Source organism: Octopus sinensis, linkage group LG23 (genome assembly GCF_006345805.1).
Source record: "Octopus sinensis linkage group LG23, ASM634580v1, whole genome shotgun sequence".
In the NCBI taxonomy this organism is placed as follows: Eukaryota; Metazoa; Mollusca; class Cephalopoda; order Octopoda; family Octopodidae; genus Octopus; species Octopus sinensis.
In genome coordinates, this window is record NC_043019.1 from 12,978,366 (window position 1) to 13,000,389 (window position 22,024).

Below are 22,024 nucleotides of genomic sequence, written 5' to 3' on the forward strand. Positions count from 1 at the left end.
ATAGCCCAGCGTTGCTCGGGCTTGTTTTCTTTTCGACCCTTTAGAATTAGAATTTTTGAAAAGTAAAAATTTTGCATTATGTAGCTTGTTATTCTCTTTAAGTGAACATTTTTCTGGTTGAAATACATTGAAAAATGGCGACACAGCAGTAAAAAAAATCGTAAAAAATAGAAAAAAAACACCTTTTTGATGTAAATAATTTTTGGCATTAACATGGTTCGATTTGAATTTTTTCTTCTACGGAAGGAAGAGCAAGCCTTCTTCTATCATACTCTCAATTTTGGTCAACTTGCACCACAGGGTCTCGGAGGAGATAGTGTTAGTTGAAGGCTACCGAACCTGCCATTCACAGACAACTTCAGCTTTATAGAGGTAGAGATTTTAAGGAAATGCTGTGAGCTGGCAGAATCATTAGCAAACTGAGCAAAATGCTTTGCTCTATTTTGTCCATTTTTACGTTCTGTGTTCAAATTCCACTGAGATTAACTTTAGCTTTCATCCTTTCCAGGATAAAATTAAATACCTATTTCTTTACTACCCACATAGGGCTAAACACAGAGGGGACGAATAAGGACAGACAAAGGGATTAAGTCGATTACATCGACCCCAGTGCGTAACTGGTACTTATTTAATCGAACCTGAAAGGATGAAAGGCAAAGTCGACCTCGGCGGAATTTGAACTCAGAACATAGCAGCAGCCGAAATACCACTAAGGACTTTGCCCGGCGTGCTAACAATTCTGCCAGTCCCCCTGCCCCAGAAATGCTGGCCCTGTGCTAAAATTTGAAACTAATATTTGGTTTTAAAAAGCGGTGAGATTAACAGAATTGTTACTGTGCCAGGCAAAATGCTTGGCACCATTTGATCCATCTTTAGGTTCATCATCATCATCATCGTTTAACGTCCGTTCTCCATGCTAGCATGGGTTGGACGGTTCGACCGGGGATCTGGGAAGCCAGAAGGCTGCACCAGGCTTCGGTCTTATCTGGCAATGTTTCTACAGCTGGATGCCCTTCCTAACGCCAACCACTCCGTGAGTGTAGTGGGTGCTTTTTACGTATTCAAATTCCGCTGAGGTCACCTTTAGCTTTCATCCTTTCAGGGTTGACAAAATAAGTACCAGTTGAGTACTGGGGTTGATGTTGTCAACTTAACTCTGTGTTGAACCTTGCATTTTGTCCAATTTTACAAAGCCAAATCAGACTGAGCCTGGTGCGAAAATTTGAAACGAATAACGAGTAAAGCTAATGAGAGACTTACATAAGAAGTCTACGGTAGTCGTTAATGAAAACGATGTAGTTGACGCTCAACATTGAAGAATACCTTAGGAATGAGAACCCAGGTTCGGAATTTCCCCAAGACACCTGAAAAAGGCTGGAGGGTATATCAGCCGAAACGTTGTGTTAACAACAAACAAGATGAGGACAAATATCTGTCGAATGTAAATAATGTAAATAATGTACATAATTCCTCATCTCTTAAATGTAGAACAATATTTCGACTGTCCGTCTGTCTTTTTCCGGTTCAAAATGTGAAAATAAAAAAAAAACATATTATTTTATTACATATTTGCTTTGCGATCTATCGTGTGTTTATGTTTGTGAAGAGTTACGTCAATCTTCAAATATTATAATCATGATCATCGTCATCATCACCATCATCATCATCATCACCATCATCATCATCATCATCATCATCATCATCATCATCATCATCATCATCATCATTATTATTATTATCATCACCATCATCATCATCATCATTATTATTATCATCATCATCATCATCATCATTATTATCATCATCATCATCATCATCATCATCACCATCATCATCATCATCATCATCATCATCATCATCATCATCATCATCATCATCCCATCATCATCACCACCATAATCACCATCATCATCATCACCATCATCATCGTCGCCATCATCATCATCATCATCATCGTCGTCATTATCATCCTCATCATCGTCATCATCATCATCATCATCACCACCATCATCCTCATCATTATCATCATCATCATCATCATCATCATCACCATCATCATCATCACCACGATAATCATCATCATCATCATCACCATCATCATTGTCGCCATCATCATCATCATCATCATCCTCATCGTCATCATCATCATCATCACCACCATCATCCTCATCATCATCATCATCATCACCACCATCATCATCATCCTCATCATCATCATTATCATCATCATCACCACCACCACCACCACCATCATCACCATCATCATCACCACCACCATCATCATCATCATCATCATCATCCTCATTTTATCATCATCATTGTTACACGTTTTAGAATCAACAGGTTCTTTACTTCCAACCATAGCAACTCTCCCATTAGATGTCATACAATACTTTTCAGATCGATACCTAACCAAAATAGACTGTCAGGGTGTTTTATGATATTAAAGCAGGCCTGCTTACCTCCATTTCTGACATGCCCCCCCCCTCTCCCGCTTCTCTCTTTCACTTGTGCACTGTGCCTCCACACCTTATGCTACGCCTCATCACTCCATCTCATCTGTCTCTGCAACTTGTACACTCTGTGAATGAGTAATTACCTTTAATCTGTTAATGACTAATGACTATTTTATACCCTAATGTCTGTCGAGTGATTTGTTTTGCATCACTCACCTTCCTCGTTATTTCTCTCTCCCGTCCCGCCCCTCACCTTTCTCTCTCTCTCAGTATATGTGTACGCTTGTTGTCCTCTCACCTGTTTTTACCTTTTTGTTTTCTGTTAGTTCAAACTATAGATATTTATAGATATAGAAAGTATATATAAATGTGTGTGTGTGTGTGTGTGTGTGTCTATACATATACATGCATGAATACATATCTATATATCACTGTCTGTCTCTGTCTGTCTGTCTCTGTATGTATGTGTGTGTATATATATATGCGTACACATATTTATACATACATGCATATATATATACATACATACATATGTATACATACATACATACATATAAAAGAGTTAAAGAGTAAAAAAGAGAGTATATATATATACATACATACATACATATATATATATATATATATATATATATATATATAGTGCTAGTATATATATATATATATATATATATATATATATATCTATATATATATATATATATATATATATATATATATATATATATATATACTAGCACTATGACCCGGCAACGAGTACTGTCCAAATCTCCAACCAATCACATACAGCTAGCTGGCATTCAATTAGCGTATCAAGTTTCGGGCATTTTGATTGGGTTTTGGATAGAAAATCCACAAAAAAAGTCACTTCTATTGATTTTTTAATGGCTTTGCCGGGTGACTGGGGAAATGTAAAGATGTGCACGACCACCCTTGGACAGTTTTAAATGACCATAGAAAGTGCGAGCCCTCTAACTGAAAAATTGTGGATTTGAATAAAGGACACACACACAGACAGACATTTTGCCGTTTTTATATGTATATACGGAGATGTACTCGCATAGCAAGTAATTTGATCTGAGATCGTGTGCTGAAACGAAAACAATTGCAGCGTGGAAGGTGTTTATAAGCCATTTAAGAAACACACAAAAGCCGTTCGATTCACTTCAACATTTAAGTTTAATTTGTCAAAATATTTTCGTCGCTAAAATCCGCGACCTGTTCACTGACAAAAATCCGTGCTGCATCTCGGATTTTTGTCAGTGAACAGGTCGCGGATTTTAGCGACGAAAATATTTTGACAAATTAAACTTAAATGTTGAAGTGAATCGAACGGCTTTTGTGTGTTTCTTAAATGGCTTATAAACACCTTCCACGCTGCAATTGTTTATATATATATATATATCTTTATATATAAAAGAGAAGTTGTGTGTCTGTCTCCTACGATTTAGATTCCTAACTACTCCCACATTTTGTGGTGCAGTTTAAGCAAAACCGGGTATCTTATAGTCGTGATTCATATCGAGCCCTTCTGGGTATTAGCGCGCGTCTACGATGAGTCTACGATTTAAAAAAAAATTTACCATTATTTTTTTCCATTTTAATACATTTTTTCGCTATTATATAAGGGAAGTAACTTCCATTTTTAATGCATTTTTTTGCTATTTTTTGGCTATAACTCTCTAAAAATGCTTATATAGTTATTTCCCTTACAAACCCGAGCAACGCCGGGCGATACTGCTAGTATATATATATATATATATATATACATATATAAACTACCGAGGACAATGAACTCTGGTGTCAATGTCCTCATAACCGACTTTAATTCTCACAAATCCCCATGGCTCTTGCATTCTTCCCATTGAAACGGCACTGATGCAGAAGCTGAATCTTCCTGCATTTCTCAACTTTTCACACAAGCAATGTTTCATCTCATGCTTGCATCCCAGATTACCCAGACCAATACCCAAAGCACTCCAAAAAATCCTCGGTCCCACTTGTAATTCAATCTCTACCAAAGAGTACCTGATTCTGACTACTTAGAGCTTATATATTGCCCATCAGGTTTGGTCCCTCGACAATAATATGCCGCCACTTTGGACAGAGATCAGATGTCAAAGACACAAAGAGTGACTTGTACAGGGTGGACCAAAATGATCTGACACATTTGGAGGCTTAATAAAAGCACAAAATAAGAAATAATGAAAAGAAAAATTTTATTTTCTGAATGTACATAGAATGCCATTTTATTTCATTAAGTTTAAAAAATTAAATCAGCTAAACGCTTCCCATCATTGTCAACACACTGTTGGAGACGTTCATGAAAGTTATCGATAACTCTATGGATCATTTCTTCTGGAATGGTAGCTATTTCTACACAAATTGCACGTTTTAAACCATCAATAATTCGAGGGCGATGACTGAATACTTTTGATTTCAAATATCCCCGCAAGAAAAAACCACATTTCGCCGAGGTCGACTTTGCCTTTCATCCTTTCGGGGTCGATTAGATAAGTACCAGTCTGTCCTTGTTTGTCCTCTCTCTGTTTAGCCCCTTGTGGGTAGTAAAGAAATAGGTATTTTGTCTGTCTTTACGTTCTGAGTTCAAATTCCACTGAGGTCGACTTTGCCTTTCATCCTTTCGGGGTCGATTAAATAAGTACCAGTTACGCACTGGGATCAATGTAATCGACTTAATCCGTTTGTCTGTCCTTGTTTGTCCCTTCTATGTTTAGCCCCTTGTGGGCAATAAAGAAATAAGAATCATTAGAACGCCGGGCGAAATAGCACTGAGCATTTCGCCCGTCGTTACGTTCTGGGTTCAAATTCTGCCGAGGTCAACTTTGCCTTTCATCCTTTTGGGGCTCAATAAATTAAGTACCAGTTGTGTACTGGAGTTGGTCTAACTGACTGGCCCCTTCCCCCAAAATTTCTGGCCTTGTGCTTAGAGTAGAAAAGATTATCCAGCCCACTATTGCCCCATTTGTTTCATTTACAATATCTCAAAAGATAAACCATTAACAACTTTCTCTGACATACCTCCCTCTCTCTCACTCCCCTTCTCTCTTCTCCTCTCTCCTCTCTCTCTCTCTTCTTCCCTCTCCCCTCTCTCACTCCCTCCGCTCTCTTCTTTCCTCTCCCCTCTCCCACTCCCCTCCTCTCTTCTTCCCTCTCCCCTCTCTCTTCTTTCCTCTCCCCTCTCTCTTCTTTCCTCTCCCCTCCTCTCTCTTCTCTTCTCTCTCCTCTCTCTCTTCTTCCCTCTCCCCTCTCTTACCTCTCCCCTCTCACTCCCTCCTCTCTCTTCTTCCCTCTCCCCTCTCTCACTCCCTCCTCTCTCTTCTTCCCTCTCCCCTCTCTCCCTCCCTCCTCTCTCTTCTTCCCTCTCCCTTCTCTCACTCCCCTCTCTCTCTTCCTCTCTCTTCTTCCCTCTCCCTGTTACTCCTCCCTCTTTCTCTGCCATCACCTCTTCTTTATCTCTTTACTCTCATACTCCTTCTCTTCACATTACACCTTTTCTGCCACCCACCCCCCCCCCCACCATCTTCTTCCCTAACCTTCAAATAAAATTCAATTAAACACACATTGGACAATAAGTCTAAATTAGATTCTCTTTACACTATTCATTCACCCCCCAAGAATTTCTCTCTTCTGCCATTGCAGACAGTCTCAGACATTGTCTAAATTTTTGGTACTAGGCTGTCTTCAGGCAGCAAACGATAAGGTTTCCTTTGAAGAATTCCATTGTGCTGTCTTGTTTGTCTGTTGTTGAACAAAGAACAGGAAACTTAAAGAAGCTTTGAATCACCATAAATGGCATTTCATTGGTAACTTCAGCAAATGTACAATTTCTAGTTGATAAGTAAAAGTACAGGTTCTCTCTCTGCTCTGCTCTGCTTTGTCTTATCAAGGAATGCGTGTGTGTGTGTATGTGTGTGTGTACGTGTATATATATATATGTGTGTGTATATATATATATATATATACAAGAAAAAAGCAACAAGAATCTAATCCATTCTTGTTTATAATCACCCCACATTATTTTATGGTTAATACCATATAGATTTCTGGTGCATCTAAGTTAAGTACCGCATTCATGTGATTCAATAGAACTCACTTGAATCTTAATTGCTTTTACTATATATATATATATATATAGAATATAGTATATATATATATATATATAATATATATATATATAATAATATATATTATTTATACACACACATACCAGCCCGAGGATGATCCGGTTCTTGACTGAAGATTAGAGGCTTCGAATGACCCGTCTATTTGAGTGTTTTGCGTTCTTGTTCCATTTTGTATTTTTATTCTCTTTAAGTGAACATTTTTCTGGTTGAAATACACCGAAAAATGGCGACACAAGAGTCAAAAAATCATAAGAAATAGGGATTTTCATAGAAAAAAATCACCTTTTTGATGTAAATAATTTTCAGTCCTAACATGGTCTGATTTGAATTATTTTGGCGATCTTAACATCGCCATTTTTTCTTCTACGGAAGGAAGAGCAAGCCTTCTTCTATCATACTCTCAATTTTGGTCAACTTGTGCCGCAGTGTCTCGGAGGAGATAGTGTTAGTTGAAGGCTACCAAACCTGCCATAAACAAACAAATTCAGCTTTATATATAGAGAGATTTTAAAATTTTTTACTTGTTTCAATCATTAGGCCGCGGCCATGAAGAGAACTTGCCGTTTCCTTGACAGTATGAACACACACACACACATACATACACACACACACATACATACATACACACACACACAAACACAAACACATACATACATACATATACGCATGCACTCTCATAATACACACATAACGTACTTAGATATAAACACATACATGCTCTGGTACACACACATTGTCATACACATACGTATACACTCACACATTACTATACATAATATACACACATACATACACACGCGCGCACGTACACACCTTTATTACCCTCAGATCCTCTGTCCCTAACTAAATACACCATTGAACTTTGTCAATTCAAGGCCACCCTATTCTTTATTTAGGCTATTTATCACTGTTATTATACTAACACGAAATTTATGACTGATAAAATATGTCGTCTGTTTCAAAGAGAATTCGTAAAGGGAGGACATTTAGTTTGTTTAATCCGAACAGTTAAGCTTGTTTATTCTACTAACTGGAATAAATCACTGAAGTTAATTACTCAGAGACGTCGTCGTCTTCTTGGGAAACAGTAAAGTTTTAATGTTAACATATTTAACGGAGGCAAAGGGGGGGGGGGCTATGGTTTCGCCATCGTCGCCTTCTTCAAATTTTCTTTTCCTTCAATCCTTCTTCGTCGTTTTTCTTTTTCTTTTTCCTTATCTTCTTGTCTCCCCCTTCTCCTCATCATCCACCGTTTTTCTCTCCTGTTTTTCTCTTCCTCACCCGATCCTCATTCTTACCCTCTTTATTCGCCTCCTCCTCCTCCTCCCCCATTTTCCCTCGTTCCCACCTTATTCCTTTGCCTCCTCCTTTCCGCCCCATCTTATTCCGTTCCCACCTTATTCCTTGCCTCCTCCTCTTCCTCTCCTTCCTCTACCCCTCATCTCATCCTCCCCTTTTCCTCTCCCGTTTCATTATCCTTCTTTTCCCCCTCCCTCACCGTTGCTTTCTTTTTCCATACTGGCTTCAGCTGTAGAAGATATCTCTCTATATATAAGCGGCAGTTTGTCTGTGTGTGTTTCTGTGTGTCTGTTAGGTTGTACCCTCACCCTGACCACCGCTTTCAACCGATTCTGATGAAACTTGACACACACATAGCCCAATGACATAATTCAAAACTAACGCAGCGAAAATTTTGAAAAGTTCCCCCAGTTCTGAAAAAAATCGATAAATTCGACATGGGGTCGAGAATCAGAAACACAAACCACAGACTGTCTAGGGGACGCAACTCGACCTTTTTAACTAAAAAAAATTTTACCATCATTTTTTCCCCATTTTTTGGCTATAACTCTCTAAAAATGCTTTATAGTTATTTCCCTTACAAACCCGAGCAACGCCGGGCGATACTGCTAGTCTTGAATATATTTCCTTACTACCCACAAGGGGCTAAACACGGAGGGGACAACCAAGGACAGACAAAGGGATTAAGTCGATTATGTCGACCCCAGTGCGTAACTGGTACTTAATTTATCGACCCCGAAAGGATGAAAGGCAAAGAATGCCCGGAAAGCAACGGGGGTGGAGAAAAGCCATCGGAAAATTCACAAGATCCGATGTTTTTCCCTCATAACTTTTAGGAAAATGTTTTTTTTTAATATGAAATTTTATATAAATACCTTTGTAACGGTACGATTATAAAGAAATTTGTGGGGAAAATCTACTATATATGGCGATCTTTCGTCTCTAGTAGACCTTTCCGTCGATTTCCGTAAAAATTTTTTTTTTTTACATATGGGCTTGCGGGAACTTTTGAAGTAATATACATACATATACACATACACCGAGTAAAAAATTTCCGTTATCTCTTTCTTTTACACATTACTCTGTCTCTTCACACACACTAACAGAAGCACTTCACTTATACAACATACTGTCTGTCTCCAACACCCCATCAAATACACACATACACACATGTACATCAATGCTTGCCATGCACGGTAACTTCAAAAGAACTTCCCTCGTCATACAATCGCTTTCTCTTAGTCTCTTTCGCTCTCATTACTTGAAAAGTTCCCGCAAGCCCATATGTAAAAAAAAAAAAAATTATTTACGGAAATCGACGGAAAGGTCTACTAGAGACGAAAGATTGCCCTATATATATTTTTTTCCACGTATTTCGCCAAAAAAATTTCTGAAGAAAGTGAAAAATAAAGAAACTGGGAGTGGGTTGGGGAATTAAATTTTGAGATGCCATTTTTTTTTTATAGATTCAGAATCGCCGTGGCCGAAAATATGGGTTTCTGTTTAAAAAAACACAAACAAAAACGAAAGGTGGGGGTAACAGTGACGGTTCGTCATGTCCGCCTATAATCGTAGTCTACACCATCTGAAAGATATTTGTAGAAAATTTCATTGACAAGTATCCATTTTTCTGAAAGTTGTGAGGAAACAAAGTCAGGTGGTGATGGGGAAACCTCTGTAGGTATGCCATGAGGAAAACCTAACAAGAAGAAGCTTTAGTGTTGTGATTGCTGCTGTGGTTATTATTGTTGCTGAATCTCAGATCAGGAATGATTAAACAAATTCGTGGTCAATGGCTCGCTATTTAAATTTTCTTTTTCTTTTAATACATAACCATATCAATGTTTCCTTTCTTGGATCTTTTCGGTTTGAACGGCAGTTTTTTTCTAGCAGTGTCATATGAAATTGTCACCCATAATTATGACCCTAGTATCGATCTATTGCATTTCAATCTATTTTAGGGTTAGAGTTAGGGTTAGTTAAGGTTAGGGGTGGAGTTGGGGGGGGAGGGTATCTTTTTTTTCTTCACAAATGTAAATAAACCCAATCTGTTTCTTAAACGAGGGACATTTTCATACAGCGCAGAATGTTTTCACCTCAATAGACGTCAGTGATTGGTTGAAATTGCAGAAACTGAAGAAAAAAAACAACAACAAATATCTTACAAACTATAGAATTTTCTCAATAAAGCCAAGAGAAAAAGAGGCACTGTCATGCCAGAAATTTACTTCAGACCCATCTCATCGAATTCATGTGGCGCTATGAATTTAAGGATGATATATTCGGGAAGTTGATAGAACAAATTCGACAGCTATATCCATGTATTTGAGCATAAGTATCAAGACAGAATGAGTATCGCATTTATTTTTAAACTTAACTTCAAGTTTATATTTGATAATCTCACCGTTGAAAATGATATTTGAAAATAATTTGCGTTTATAATTTGATATATTTGATTTTTACATTCTAAATTCATTTTTCGAAAACTTCATGTAAAAAATAAGAGAAATGCTATTGATATTTAAAATGTATGAATTTTTTTCTGAAAAATGTACACACGTACACATTTTATATCTATTATATGTGTGTGTGTGTATCTATCTATCTATCTATCTGTATGTATGTATATAATGTATAGTGGTTAAGAAAAAAGACCGATAGAATAAGTTCTGGGGTCGATTTGTGCGACTAAAGGCGGTAAAAATACATGTATATATTATATATATGTATGTATTAAATATATATATATATGTATATATACATGTATATTATATATATGTGTGTATGTATGTATATATATATACATACATACATACATACAAGCTTTTACTTGCATTTCAGTGGTACGTAAATAAACGGCGTAAATAAATACAACGAAAGACGACGTAAAACACACGAAGTTGACGTCTGACGTCAGATTTCTCTACTTTCACTTCTGACACCCAAAGGCATGACAGTGCCGAAAAAGATGTTTTATAAACACATTCTGCCAGTATACGAAGTTTAAAAGTGTTTAGTTTCGTGGAAATTATATTAAAAAACTGCCGTTCAAACCGAAAAGATCCCCTTTCTTTTTGGAAGATGGTTGGGGGTTCAAATTGAGGGAAAGTTGGTTGCTATTTCTGTCTAGCATATCAAGCGACCTCGGTTATTGTCTTAAAGTGTTGTGTGGTAAAAAGTGTACTGGTTGTGTTGCTAACTGGACTCTCTTGATAGGATTACATTTATCCGGAAGGATTACGTATATATTTGCCGGAAGGATTACATAACTGAAAACATTTCCTATTTACATTCTAGTTCTCTCTCTCTCCTCTTATTTACTTTTTCTGTCTCCCACTATCTATCTATCTTCTATCTATCTATCTATCTATCTATCTATCTATCTATCTATCTATCTATCTATCTATCTATCTATTTTTCCTCTTCCCCTTTTTTCTTCTTTTTTTATATTTCTCTTTTCTTTTGTTCCTTTTCCTTTTTTTCTTTTTTTTCTTCTTTTTTCCCTTTTACGATCCCTTTTGATCGAAAATTACGCCACCTTTTTTTGTTTCTTTTGTTTTTTTTCATCCCCCAAAAGAAAAGCTCTACCTTGTAACTTGTCCCATCTGTGTGCAGCCCTGTGTGGCCAATAAAGAAATTTATCTATCTATCTATCTGCCTGTCTGTCTATCTATCTATCTATCTATCTATCTATCTATCTATCTACCTACCTACCTACCTACCTACCTACCTACCTACCTACCTACCTATCTATCTATCTATCTATCTACCTACCTACCTATCTATCTATCATCTATCTATCTATCTATCTATCTACCTACCTACCTACCTACCTACCTACCTATCTATCTATCTATCTATCTATCTATCTATCTATCTACCTACCTACCTACCTACCTACCTACCTACCTACCTACCTACCTACCTATCTATCTATCTATCTATCTATCTATCTATCTACCTACCTACCTACCTACCTACCTACCTACCTACCTACCTACCTACCTATCTATCTATCTATCTATCTACCTATCTACTACCTACCTACCTATCTATCTATCATCTATCTATCTATCTATCTATCTATCTGTCTCACCTCTCTTACCCTTTCATTCTCTTTTCTCTTCCCCTCTCTTTCTCTTCTATTCTCCCTCCCTCTCTCCCCCCTCTCTCCCCCTCTCTCTCTCACATTTAAATATTGCGATGCTATTTGCCATGAGGATTACGACGATGGAATGATTTATACTTTACCACTCAATTTTTTCCTCCTCTCCCCTTTTCTCTTGTCTGTCTGTCTCTCTCCCTCTCTCTCTTTCTCCCCCTCTCTCTCTTTCTCCCCCTCTCTCTCCCACTCCCCCTCTCTCTCTATATATATATATATCTGCCTACTTTTCTCTTATGTTTTTATAATACAAGATGACATAATATTTGCCCGAGAGATTATATCACTGAAAAGATTTATATTACTTCCCCCTCTCACTCTCCCACTCGCCTTCTTTCCCATACCTTTTCTCTATCACTCCCTTTCTCTCTGCACCTTCTCCCCTTCTTTCTCTTACACGTTCTCCTTCTCTCCCCTTCACTCATACTTTCCCTTATCTTCTTCACCTCCCTTTCCCCACTTCTTGCCTTCATATTTTTTTCACCTGGGTTTCTCACGTGTCTCGTAAATATTGTCAAATAAATGCCTTAAGGTAAGGAGCCAGGGTTGCCAAATGGGGGTAAACTCAACAACCTGGCTTCTCTGGTTAACATACCGTCGTAAAAAAAGAAAAAAAGGTGAAAGTAAATTGTCCTAGACATTTTACTCTCTTTTACTCTTTTACTTGTTTCAGTCATTCGACTGCGGCCATGCTGGAGCACCGCCTTTAGTCGAGCAACTCGACCCCGGGACTTATTCTTTCGTAAGCCCAGTACTTATTCTATCGGTCTCTTTTGCCGAACCGCTAAGTGACGGGGACGTAAACACACCAGCATCGGTTGTCAAGCAATGCTAGGGGGACAAACACAGACACCAAAACACACACACATACATATATATATATACATATATACGACAGGCTTCTTCATTCTTTCAGTTCCGTCTACCAAATCCACTCACAAGGCATTGGTCGGCCCGGGGCTATAGCAGAAGACACTTGCCCAAGATGCCACGCAGTGGGACTGAACCTGGAACCATGTGGTTGGTTAGCAAGCTACTTACCACTCAGCCACTCCTGCGATCGATTTTTTTAATGGCTTTCTGGGGTGACTGGAGAAATGAAAAGATCTTCACGACCACCCTCAAACAGTTTTGAAAGCCTATAGAAAATGCGAGCCTTTTACGTGAAAAACTGGATTTGTATAAAGGACACACAGATACACAGACATTTTGCCATTTATAGATATAGATATAATTGCCATTGATGCACAAAATGAAATTTGTAAATAGTTTTTCACAATCTTGAAAAACTCTTTAAGGCAGTGCTCCAGAATGGTCGTAGTCACATGACTGAAACAAGTGAAAGAATAAAAGAATATTTCAACAGGCGCAGGAGTGGCTGTGTGGTAAGTAGCTTGCTTACCGACCACATGGTTCCGGGTTCAGTCCCACTGCGTGGCACCTTGGGCAAGTGTCTTCTGCTATAGCCTCGGGCCGACCAAAGCCTTGTGAGTGGATTTGGTAGCCGGAAACTGAAAGAAGCCTGTCGTATATATATGTAGTGTGTGTATATGTTTGTGTGTCTGTGTTTTTGTCCCCTAGCATTGCTTGACAACCGATGTTGGTATGTTTATGTCCCCATCACTTAGCAGTTCGGCAAAAGAGACCAATAGGATAAGTACTGGGCTTACAAAGAATAAGTCCCGGGGTCGAGTTGCGCGAGTAAAGGCGGTGCTCCAGCATGGCCACAGTCAAATGACTGAAACAAGTGAAAGAGTATTGTAATGAAAGGGTTAAGAAGATGGAATAGAAGAGGGCTTCTTTCAGTTTTCTACAGCAGATTCATCATCATCATCATCATTGTTTAACGTCCGTTCTTTCCTGCTAGCATGGGTTGGACGGTTCGACCGGGGATCTGGGAAGCCAGAAGGCTGCACCAGACTCCAGTCTTATCTGGCAATGTTTCTACAGCTGGATGCCCTTCCTAACGCCAACCACTCCGTGAGTGTAGTGGGTGCTTTTTACGTGCCACCTGCACAGGTGCCAGGCGAGGCTGGCAACGGCCACGGTCGGATTGGTGTATTTTATGTGCCACCGGCACGGAAGCCAGTCGAGGCCGCGCTGGCATCGGCCACGAGTCGGATAGTGCTTTTTACGTACCACCAGACGAGGGATCCTGGCTGGTTCAATTCGATTTCGATTTCGCTTTCGCTTGCCCCAACATGCTGTTTAAAAATGTCAGTGTTACAATAAATTACACCCACCTAAGGTGTGGGTAAAGGGATGGACTCTGACCTAGGGGCTACAGTAGAGGAAGACACTTGCCAAAGGTGCCATGCTGTGGGACTGAACCCAAGACCACCTGGTTGAGGAGCAAGCTTCTCATCCACATAGTTATGTCGGTGACTTTTGAGCATGAAAAATTTATCTGAAAGTCATGGGTCCTGTTCTGTTGGGATTTTTCTTGTACTTAAAAAACATATCCATGCCAGCGCCGCCCCGACTGGCTTCTGTGCCGGTGGCACATAAAAAGCACCATCCGAACATGGCCGTTGCCAGCGCCGCCTTGGCTGGCTTCCGTGCCGGTGGCACGTTAAAAGCTCCAACCGATCGTGGCCGATGCCGGACCCCCCCTGGCACCTGTGTAGGTGGCACGTAAAAAGCATCCACTACACTCGCGGAGTGGTTGGCTTTAGGAAGGGCATCCAGCTGTAGAAACTCTGCCAGATCAGACTGGAGCCTGGTGCAGCCCCTGGCTTCCCAGACCCCGGTCCAACCGTCCAACCCGTGCTAGTGCGGAAAACGGACGTTAAACGATGATGATGATGACTGGTGAAAGCTGAAGAAATTTCCCCTAAGATATTGTTATGAATTTATTGTTGTTAATTTTAATTACTCTTTTTTCTTTCCTCTTCCTCTCCCCAGTTGACAGTTTGGTTTTGGAGCCTTGTGACTTTTGTGGCCGCAAGTTTAACGTAAAAGTAATTGTAAGTATAAGGCGATTTAAATTTTACTACTGATGAGGGTACCACATAAAAAGTAATTGTGATGGTACCACATAAAAAGTAATTGTGATGGTACCACATAAAAAGTAATGGTGATGGTACCACATAAAAAGTAATTGTGATGGTACCACATAAAAGTAATTGTGATGGTACCACATAAAAAGTAATTGTGATGGTACCACATAAAAAGTAATGGTGATGGTACCACATAAAAAGCACTGGTGATGGTACCACATAAAAGTAATGGTGATGGTACCACATAAAAGCACTGGTGATGGTACCACATAAAAAGTAATTGTGATGGTACCACATAAAAAGTAATTGTGATGGTACCACATAAAAAGTAATTGTGATGATACCACATAAAAAGTAATTGTGATGGTACCACATAAAAAGTAATTGTGATGGTACCACATAAAAAGTAATTGCGATGGTACCACATAAAAAGTAATAGTGATGGTACCACATAAAAAGTAATTGTGATGGTACCACATAAAAAGTAATTGTGATGGTACCACATAAAAAGTAATTGCGATGGTACCACATAAAAAGTAATAGTGATGGTACCACATAAAAAGTAATTGTGATGGTACCACATAAAAAGTAATAGTGATGGTACCACATAAAAAGTAATTGTGATGGTACCACGTAAAAAGTAATTGTGATGGTACCACATAAAAGTAATTGTGATGGTACCACATAAAAGTAATTGTGATGGTACCACATAAAAGTAATTGTGATGGTACCACATAAAAGTAATTGTGATGGTACCACATAAAAAGTAATTGTGATGGTACCACATAAAAAGCACTGGTGATGGTGCCATGTAAAACGTACCCAGTACACTATGTAAAGTGGTTGGTGTAAAGTGGTTGACTGCAGCCACCGCCTTTAATCGAGCAACTCGACCCCGGGACTTATTCTTTTGTAAGCCCAGTACTTATTCTATCGGTCTCTTTTGCCGAACCGCTAAGTAACGGGCACATAAACACACCAGCATCGGTTGTCAAGCAATGCTCGGGGGACAAACACAGACACACAAACACACACACGCATATATATATATACATATATACGACGGGCTTCTTTCAGTTTCCATCTACCAAATCCACTCACAAGGCTTTGGTCGGCCCGAGGCTATAGTAGAAGACACTTGCCCAAGGTGCCACGCAGTGGGACTGAACCCGGAACCATGTGGTTAGTAAACAAGCTACTTGCCACACAACCACTCCTGCGCCTAGAATGCTGGGAAATTTTTTGATACATTTAAAAATAAATTAAAAAGTGTATCTTATGTGATGGCAATTACAATAATTAAAATTTCAGGGTTGTCTTCTCTGCTTTTTTTTTTTATTTTGATTTTAATTTATTTTAATTAACCCTTTGTTCTCTTCAATAAATGTGTAATTTAGATTTAATTAAGATTTTTTGGCTCACTGCATCCAGTATGTTAGAGTCAGTTTTGATATTAAGCAAATGAAAAAATATGTCAACTTAATTTCATTTCAGCCAAAACATCGGAAAATATGTTCCAAGGTTTCAACGAAGAAGAGGAAAATCTTTGATTCCACAAAGCAACGAGCTGAGGCCCTAAACCTAACTACAAATCAAGTGAAACAAAATTTGAAAAAGGTAAATAAACTGAGATCGAATTGTTGGACACTGAGAGGTTTGGTGATTTGGTGGCCGTATGATTAAATGGTTGGTGTACTGGTTTGATAGAGGGTAACCTTCTAGGTGCAATCCTATCGTCATTCATGAGGGGATCTTTACCAATATATATATATATATATATATACTCTTTTTACTCTTTTACTTGTTTCAGTCATTTGACTGCGGCCATGCTGGAGCACCGCCTTTAGTCGAACAAATCGACCCCGGGACTTATCCTTTGTAAGCCCAGTACTTATTCTATCGGTCTCTTTTGCCGAACCGCTAAGTGACAGGGACGTAAACACACCAGCATCGGTTGTCAAGCAATGCTAGGGGGACAAACACAGACACACAGACATATACACACACACATATATATACGACAGGCTTCTTTCAGTTTCCGTCTACCAAATCCACTCACAAGGCATTGGTCGGCCCGGGGCTATAGCAGAAGACACTTGCCCAAGATGCCACGCAGTGGGACTGAACCCGGAACCATGTGGTTGGTTAGCAAGCTACTTACCACACAGCCACTCCTGCGCCTATATATATATAATATATATATAATATATATATATATATATATATATATATTGGCCTGCTCGCTTAGCCAGCTGGGTGGCGTCATTTGAAGGCTAAAACAGTGTGAAGCGCATTGTGACCACCGATGTGTAGCAACATCTGATAGCCTGGTCGGTCACGGTGATCCCGGTGATATATATATATATATATATATATATATATATATATAATGGGAAGCTTTACGAAAATAAACAAAAGACGAAGGCAGGTGGAGTACAAACAAACAATTGTATTAGTATGGCGCTCAGGAATAGAAATAAAACAAGTCTTTTACATTTCGAGCCTACGCTCTTCAACAGAAAGATACACAGAAAAGAAACATGGAGAGAAACAAGGAGAGAAAAAACACACACACAAGGGGGTGCCTTGGGTAAAAGAAAATACAGGAGAATCAGTTAGTTATGATTTTATTTAACATATTCCCCTCTCAGATTTACACACTTATTGTAACTGTCCTTCAGTTTTTCTTAGCCCTCTAAAGGAACCCGGAAGATTGGGCTTTCAACCAGGGTTTTCATGATACCCTTAAAGCCAGGATCTGTTCAGAACCCTTCATATATATATATATATATATATATATATATCAAATGAAATAAAATGAAAAACAGGACACAAAGGATGTCGTGGTACACATGTTTCGAACTTTATAAAACAACTTATTCTTACATCAATGCATAATCGACATAACAGATAGTTCAAAAGCCCTCTTCAGCCGCATGCAATTGCTACGCCAAAGACTTGTATCACATTATAAAAGGTTTGAGAAAAAACATTTGGTATTGTTTATAATGGTAGGTAAACCGAGTATCACTGGGAAAGTATGTTTGTAAATCTTCATAATCAAATAGGTGTACAGGGTATTATTGGACTCCAAAAAATCGTCCATATATATATATTATATTTCATTTTTGGATTTGGTTTGAAAGATTCTTTATATGAGTTCGTGTGTTGAAGCATATTCTGTTGTGTCTGGGGAGAGTCGTTTTCTTTTTGTGCCTTATAATGTAACACACTCACCGGTAAAATTTCCACTTATTTCCTATTTTTATTTTCCTAAAATTTTTGTTGCGTCTTGCAACCTTTTGAGAGTCAAGGCTATTGAAAAGGTTGCAAGACACAACGAAAATTTTAGGAAAACAAAAATAAGAAAGAAGTGGAGATAGGGAATGACATAGGGTGGGGTGGGGAATTGTTACTGGTACTTTGAGAATGTTATTGCATAATTTGTAACTTAGCAGTTTAGCAAAAGAGACCGATAGAATAAGTACTAGGTTTACAAAATAAGTTCTGAGGTTGGTTTGTTCCACTAAAGATGGTGCTCCAGCATGGTCGTGGTCAAATGACTGAAACAGGTAAAAGAGTATACACACACACACCACACACACACACACGCGCACACATACACTAACACAAACAATAAATTCTTTAAGACAGGAAGTTTGATATAGAAGTGGAAGTCTGAGGCAAGATGGTATGAAAAGGGTCAAATTTCCCTCCTCCTCTTCTTAAATTTCCTTCCCAGTGAGGCAGAAGGATGTTTCTACTGATTAATGTTGTACAATACACATGCACTGACTGCTGCGGTGGGGGTGAAATGAGATCGGAGGAAAGGGTGAATCACTTCAGCCCCTCCGTCTCCCACTACTTATACTGGAAATAAAGTTACATAAGAATTTGTAGGGGAAGGGGAAAAATGTATTTAACTTCTGTTACTCCAATTCCTTTATCTAAGGCCCCATTCCCTTTTCGAATAATATTCCCCCAAAAAAACCTACCTTGCCCTGCTCTATTAGTTACCTCCCTTCCCACCAACTCTTCATAGTTATCTGTTGAAAGACAGAGAGAGAAAGAGAGAAGGAGAAGATGATAAAAAAAAAACAAGGGGGAGAGCGAACACATGAGAGAAATAAGGGGGGAACTTATAAATGGGTTTTCTTTAAGACATTTCTGAGAGATTCTTTCTAAATAAACTGCAGCTGACAGCTGTTCCTTGTTATTATCAGCGGAAATGTTAACATCTTGTTGAATTTATCAAATAATTATCTTTTAGTAAAACCAAGCTGGCACCTTAAATATTATTTTACAAATCTGAAACAGTTGTAGTTGCAGGAGTGGCTGTGTGCTAAGTAGCTTGCATACCAACCACATGGTTCCGGGTTCAGTCCCACTGTGTGGCATCTTGGGCAAGTGTCTTCTGCTATAGCCCCGGGCCGAGTGGATTGGTAGACGGAAACTGAAAGAAGCCCGTCGTATATATGTATATATATATATGCACGTGTGTGTTTGTGTGTCTGTGTTTGTCCCCCTAGCATTGCTTGACAACCGATGCTGGTGTGTTTATGTCCCCGTAACTTAGCGGTTCGGCAAAAGAGACCGATAGAATAAGTACTGGGCTTATAAAAGAATAAGTCCTGGGGTCGAGTTGCTCGATTAAAGGCAGTGCTCCAGCATGGCCGCAGTCAAACGACTGAAACAAGTAAAAGAGTAAAAAGAGAGTTGTAGGTGCAGGCATGGCTGTGTGGTTGAGGAGCTAAGTTTGAAATCACATGGTTTTGGGTTCAATCCCATTGTGCAGCATCTTGGGCAAGTGCTTTTTGCTATAGCCCTGGGGCCAACCGATGTCATGTGGGTGAATTTGGTAGATGGAAACTCTGTGGAAAATCATTGTGTGTGTGTTTGTTCCAATCATCACTTGACAACCAGTGTTGGTTTGTTTATGTCCCTGTCATTAGAAAAAGTATTAGACTTCAAAAAAATTATTAGAGCAGATTTGTTTGATTAAAACCATTCAAGGTGGTGTTCCAGCATGGTCGCAGTCTGGTGACTGAAGCAAGTACAAGACAAAAGATATGTTGTTGCTGTTGTTGTTGTTGATTCTGTTAGCCTCCAAGTGAAGGTATTCCAGTCGTGACCATCCCATCTGATCCAGTTTTCAACAACAACAAAAACAACACTGATCTGTTCTTCATTAAGATCTCGATTTATTATTTACTCTTTTACTTGTTTCAGTCATTTGACTGCGGCCATGCTGGAGCACCACCTTCAGTCAAGCAAATCGACCCCCCCAGGACTTATTCTTTGTAAGCCTAGTACTTATTCTATCGGTCTATTTTGCTAAACCGCTAAGTTACAGGAATGTAAACAAACCAGCATTTGTTGTGAAGCGATGTAGGGGGGACAAACACAGACACACAATTACACACACACATGCACACACATGACTGTCCCTACAACCTTCTTAAAAAAACTTTTTACCCGATCTTATTTTTTATTTATTTATTATTTATAATTTTTATTTCGTTAATTTTTTTTATTCGGTTATTTTTTATTGATTTACTCTTTTACTTGTTTCAGTCATTTGACTGCGGCCATGCTGGAGCACCGCCTTTAGTCGAGCAACTCGACCTCGGGACTTATTCTTTGTAAGCCCAGTACTTATTCTATCGGTCTCTTTTTGCTGAACCGCTAAGTGACGGGGACATAAACACACCAGCATCGGTTGTCAAACAATGCTAGGGGGACAAACACAGACACACAAACACACACATATATATATACATATATACGACAGGCTTCTTTCAGTTTCCTTCTACCAAATCCACTCACAAGGCATTGGTCGGCCCGAGGCTATAGTAGAAGACACTTGCCCAAGATGCCACGCAGTGGGACTGAACCTGGAACCATGTGGTTGGTTAGCAAGCTACTTACCACACAGCCACTCCTGCGCTTGATTTATTCAAAATTTTTTTTAACTATCTCTCTTATTATTTTATTTGTTTATTTTAACTTTTTTTTAATTTTTAAAATTCAAAACAAATTTTTTATTTCATTGTTATTCTTTTAATTTATTTCTGTTACTGATTTGTTCACATAGTCTCTTTTCCTTTATGTTTTTATTTTACCAATTCTCATTTATTATTTATCATTTATTTTTATTTTTAATTGTATTAATTTTTATATTTTATATTCCCATACCACACACCACACACGCATGAATGCACATCCACCCATTCATCCACTCTTCAGACTGCCCTTCACACACCCTTCAGACTGCCCTGACTCTCTATTGACCATTCCATCTACTCAGACATGCTAAAATACAAATACACACACACACACACACACTTTGTCTGTTTCCTCCTTTACACTTAATAAGGTAAAAACAAGCCAAAAAATAAGGTAAAAATAATCTCTAATTCGAGCCTACTCTAAGCTACTAAGAGTGCATTTATATACCTATTTCTTTACTACCCACAAGAGGCTAAACACAGAGGGGATAAACAAGGACAGACAAACGGATTAAGTCAATTATATCGACCCCAGTGCGTAACTGGTACTTATTTAATCGACCCCGAAAGGATGAAAGGCAAAGTCGACCTTGGCGGAATTTGAACCCAGAACGTAGTAGCAGACAAAATACCACTAAGCATTTCGCCCGGTGTGCTAACGATTCTGCCGGCTCAGTGCATTTATATACCGGCTAGCTCAGTCGGTAGAGCACAAGACTTTTAATCTCGGGGTCGTGGGTTCGAGCCCCACGTTGGGCGCAGTATTTTTCAGCGGTGGTGCCCCAGCATGGCCGCGGCCTTCGGGCTGAAGCGTTTTTAAGGATTTAAGGATATAGTGACTAATAAATTACAAAGAACAGTGCTCCAGCATGGCCACTGTCCCTGTATAGAAACCGCTGAAAAAACATCTAAAGCATTGATGGGAAAAGAAAAACATCTTTTCTTTCTTTAT

General features: G+C 38.8%; 1 protein-coding gene across 2 annotated transcripts in view; it reads left to right on the forward strand.

Annotated features, from left to right (window-relative positions):
- LOC115223568 (zinc finger C2HC domain-containing protein 1A) overlaps positions 1-22,024 on the forward strand; it is a 58,811-nt gene that overhangs the window by 19,478 nt on the left and 17,309 nt on the right. Inside the window, exons 2-4 of one of the 2 annotated variants that reach the window (XM_036512654.1) lie at positions 14,183-14,189; positions 14,977-15,031; positions 16,559-16,681. In XM_036512654.1, the coding sequence (XP_036368547.1) occupies positions 14,183-14,189; positions 14,977-15,031; positions 16,559-16,681 (185 nt within the window). Of the gene's footprint in view, positions 1-14,182; positions 14,190-14,969; positions 15,032-16,558; positions 16,682-22,024 lie in introns of both variants that reach the window. The other variant, XM_029794204.2, reaches the window with a different exon arrangement.